This window comes from Berghia stephanieae, chromosome 11 (genome assembly GCF_034508935.2).
Source record: "Berghia stephanieae isolate SIO BIC M18660-M18661 chromosome 11, UCSD_Bste_1.3, whole genome shotgun sequence".
In the NCBI taxonomy this organism is placed as follows: Eukaryota; Metazoa; Mollusca; class Gastropoda; order Nudibranchia; family Aeolidiidae; genus Berghia; species Berghia stephanieae.
The window spans coordinates 1,096,208-1,101,207 of NC_088370.1; the positions used below are offsets into that span (position 1 = coordinate 1,096,208).

The following is a 5,000-nucleotide window of genomic DNA, read 5'->3' on the forward strand; positions in this document are numbered from 1 at the left end:
AGGCAAAGGAAACTTCATTTCAAATTTGTGATCCTGACAAAGACGATTTTTCAAGCAACACAAACGTTAGTGAATTACAGGGAAAATCTAGAATAGAACAAGATACTGTTAGTGGTGGTGACCGTCTGAAGAAATCTTATCAGTCTGAAAAGCAACAAAAACAACCACGTTCTAAAGTACCATGTCAAAGTTCAAGGTCAAATTCACCATTTCTTCAAATCAGTGACAATGAAGATACTACATCCACAATAGTTTCTCCTTCCCTTTCTCTAAAAAGCACAGGCTCTTCAATCAGCTCTCCGGGAAGATACCGACGTAATTCCAGCCCTCAGCTTGGTCAAGACCGTCGGCGGGTCAAGGCCAAAGTGGAAAATTCCATCAGTATAATCAGTGACGAGTTCCGCCCTCGTCCTATGTCGTCTCTTGTCGACTCGGTGAGTCAAACCCTGGATAGGATGCATCAGTTCTCGAACTTTGGTACCCATGCGGATATGACGTCACCCGACTTCTTCTGCAACGAACTGAAGCCGAATAATATAATTCATAAAAATATCAATGAAAATATCATGGAAGATGAGGAGGAAATAAGCAACACTTGCCTTGGAATCCCTAATGGTAATGTCATTCAGACTAATGTTATTCTCAACAATCATAGTTGTAAAGATGGCGGTAGGTTCGAAAGTAAAAATAGCGATGGAATCAATATGGAAACCAAATGCGGCCAGATAGTCAATGAAAGAGACATAATAGTTGGTGATACGTGTACTTGCTCTGACGAAATTCACACAGAGGCTTGTCTTGTGGGGAAATCGCTGTCATTAGATTTACTCCAGTCATGTGATAAAGACAATGATATTGTAATGGTTCATAATTCTGTGGATGAAATGTTGTCATGTGAGTCTTGGTCTCATCTCATTGGCCCACGATGTAAACCAATAGAAATTCCACATTCACCTGATGAAGATGATTCTTCTACTAAACCTAATGAAATAGCGGATACCCAATGCGACAATAGATTAACAGACAGCAATGGCACTGCGTCAATTGACAACCTTTTACATAATGAAAGTGTTTGTGTATCCGTTGATAAGACTTCCTGTAATGGTGATTGTTTCAGAAAGGAGAATTTTACCGAACCAGACATAACCGATTCTCACATCGCTGGAAACAACTTAATATCTTCCACAAATGACTCGACTCAAACTTCTAAAGACTCGGCAGTCACGCATCCAAGTTCATCAAATTCAAACGAGATCAGCGTACAAGAACCCCATTTGACAAACGGAGTGAAAACAACAGGTGCAACGCCAACACCAGCTATTTGTGATACGTCTGACGTAGAGACGAGACATAAACCAAGGTCATTCTCCAACACATCCCTGGATGACGATAACCCTTCAGCCATCCCAAGACGTCGGAATAAAAGCAGGTACGAATCCATGTGCCGTGTTTGGTACTTTAAAAAAATAATCGAGCTTTTATATAGCGCAATATCCACTAAACGTGCTCAAAGCACTTTACAAGGGGTCCCTGGCCAACGACAACATTTAACATTTAGGACGGGGCATGACGCCTGTTAGGCGATATTATAATTTTCTCGGACAGAGACAACGTTGTTAGCGGCCAGGTACACATTTTACACTTGAGTACGATGAGAGAATGTGAGTAAAGAGCCTTCTCCAAGGCCTCAACTATGCTTCGAGCAAGGCTCGAACCATAGGGCCTTCCGAGCCGAAAGCGAGTGTCATACTACTAGCCCACATAGCCTCACAAAATTACAAAATAATTTAGTATATTAATGATTAAAAAGACGTCACATTGATTTTACAAGATCTAAGTGCAGCATTTGACATAACTTATGTCAATATTACCTAACTTTTGGTATATTTTTCTATATTATGGTCATTTTTATGCCTTGTATCTAGTTTGAGAAAATATATCTCAATTTGTGGCAGTACGGTACGGGTTTAAATAATGTTATTAATAAAATGGCATGGTGCCTCACAGGGTTCAGTTTTAGGTCCATTCCTTTGTAGTTTTCAAGTCCGCAAACCAGGAAGGTTAATGATATTCGATTTTGATAACTATAGGTATGCAATCAATACACATAGAGCTATTGTCCTTTTGCGCTCATTAAAAAATGTAAACATTTAAAAGATTGAAAGACTAAAAGTCAATGTCAAAGTCAAAAAGATAAAAGGAAGAAAAAAGGGATAAAACCAAGAAAAGAAAATCAAACAAGCAAGCAACCCTCTCCCTTCCCGCTCCCCCCAAACAAAAACAACAAAAAAGAAAAGAAAACAATATACAAACAACCCCCCCACCACCAAAAAGAAAAACCCAACAAAAAAACAAGAAACAAAACCAAAAACCAAAACAAAATAAAATAAAAAACAACAACAAACCCCAAAACAACAATAATAAAATAAAGAGCAAACAAAACAATATAAAAAAACAACAACAAACAACAACTCAAAACAATAAAAAGCAAAAAAGCTCCTGAAAAAAATCAAAGACAAAACAAGACGAAATGAAACAAACAGAAGACTAAACAAAAACAAAGACAAAAGAAAACAATTACAAAAAAAAAAGAAAAGAAAAGAAACCACAACCCCCCCCCCCCCCCCCGAAAAAAAAGAAAAAACAAAAACAAAAACTAAACTAAACAACCATTAAAAAAAACCAAACAAAATAAAATAAACCTAACAAAAACAAACAAACACCCCCCCCCCCCCCAAAAAAAAAAAAATCCCCCCCCCCCAAAAAAAATCCCCCCCCCCCCCAAAAAAAAAATCCCCCCCCCCCAAAAAAAAATCCCCCCCCCCCAAAAAAAATCCCCCCCCCCCCAAAAAAAAAAAATCCCCCCCCCCAAAAAAAAATCCCCCCCCAAAAAAAAACATCCCCCAAAAAAAAAAAAAACAAAAACAAAGAACAACAACAAAAAACAAAAAACAAAACAAAAAAAACAAAAACAAAACAAAACAACAAACATATGGTAGATATTGCGCTCTATAAAAGTCCACGTTAAAAAACATTTATCTTGTTTTTTTTTAGGTGTGTTTGCCTGTCCCAAAACTTGGATAAGACAACCGTGGTCGCCTTCACAGTCAGTTCAGTGTTTATACTCAGTTTTCTCCCTTTCCTCATCCTAATGTTTATCCGAGGTCTGGTGAAGGACTTCGACTACAGTCTGGACGGAACTACTCTATGTGTTTACCACATTTTTCTCAGGTGAGTAGATATATATAACAATTGAGTCGTGTTATACGTTTAGGTAAAATAGTTACAAGATCTGTCCACCAGTTAAACATACCAACACACGCCGCTAATCGCCTACAGACGGGACCGTAATTTGAGGGACATACGAGTTAGGAGCCGCTTGACGATGGATATGGCCGGTAACCAACGTAAGACGGAGCCTTGTGGACGTTGCATATGCAGGACATGCCCACACTTATTCGTGGAAAATTCCATCAAATTCCCGGATAAAGTTCGGTACATCCGACACTCATTCACCTGCACGGATCGTAACCTAATTTACGCTATAATCTGCAAACGTTGCCACAAGACATACGTGGGAGAAACTGGCAAGTGGTTAAACGACAGGTTTGGACAACCTCTGCGGTCTTTTGAAAACGACGAGGAAAAACCTGTCGCCTACCACTTCAATGGGTCCAGTCATCGAGGATTGCACGACATCCAAGTTGCCGTCCTTCAGTTCTGTCACACCACTAAACAACATAGAAAATGCAGGGAGGCAGAACTGATACTAAAACTGAACACGGCATGAACTCGAGACTGGACCTCATTTAAATATCATACTACCTTTGCCTGTTGCCCTCCCCCCTCCGACTCCCCCGGCCATCCATCGTCATTTCCTTTCCTTTTATTATGTATCAGTATCATTACAACTTTGACTACAACAACTACTACCACTACTACTACTACTACTACTACTACTACTACTACTACTACTACTACTACTACTACTACTACTACTACTACTACTACTACTACTACTACTACTGCTACTACTTATAATAATGTTGATAATAATGATGATAATAATAATAATAATAATAATAATAATAATAATAATAATAATAATAATAATAATAATAATAATAATGATAATAATAATAATGATGCAGCTGCCACTAATGATTATACTTATACCGACATCCTTTAATTTTTGTATTTATTTTCAATTCCATTATATTTATTTTCCAATAACAGTCTACACGTTTCTATATTTCACTTTCTAAACTGCATTACACAGTTCCTCCCCGCCTCCCCTCTTTTCACTTAATTAATTGCACACTTTTATGAAATATCTAGCATTCTGTTTTAATTCGTGCTTCCTTACAAAGGAGCATACTATTTCCTGCCAACCAGTGTTTTGTTTATTCATCTTCACTACGCCACTACCACATCATCTCATTCATCTGTGGTGTTTCATTCATCCTGTTTTGTTGATAAAGGGGAGACCCGAAACGTTCATTTGGTCTGTTTTTGTAATGAAATTGAAGCTTACATTCAACTTCACGTTATTATTTACAACACACAAAACTGTGTCTAACCTTTAATGTTTATTGTATTATAGATATTGGAAATTCTATGTAAATGTCTATTTCATATTGGCAATTGCATAAAATTAAACCTTTGAATTGAACTGAATTGATATAATTTAGTGATAAATAACAGGCTGTCTAAAAATAATAACAAGAGCCTTTTATAGAAGGAATGGTGTTGACGTCACTCAGCCCTTTGCTATTCTTTTAAAACAGACTGTTAGTCATTAGATCTCATTAAAATATGTCAATCATACTATAAACGTTAAAAGTACACACGGTTTTATGAGTTGATAGGTTTAATCTGGCTGGCCGATGTTGTGATTATTCTGCACAAGAAAAACTACAATAATACTCGAAATTCAAATCTCTCTTTTCGGTGTCCGGTTTCCAAAATTAACCCACATCTGAACTTTTATCCCCTCCAAA

At 37.4% G+C, this 5,000-nt stretch overlaps 1 protein-coding gene across 1 annotated transcript in view; it reads left to right on the plus strand.

The window, feature by feature from the left end:
• Positions 1-5,000, plus strand: part of LOC144956725 (uncharacterized) — a 14,698-nt gene that overhangs the window by 7,948 nt on the left and 1,750 nt on the right. The window contains exons 2-3 of the mRNA XM_078887401.1: positions 1-1,429; positions 3,055-3,231. The exon at positions 1-1,429 is cut by the window's left edge and continues 1,830 nt beyond it. Coding sequence (XP_078743527.1) covers positions 1-1,429; positions 3,055-3,231 — 1,606 coding nt within the window. The remainder of the gene's footprint in view (positions 1,430-3,054; positions 3,232-5,000) is intronic.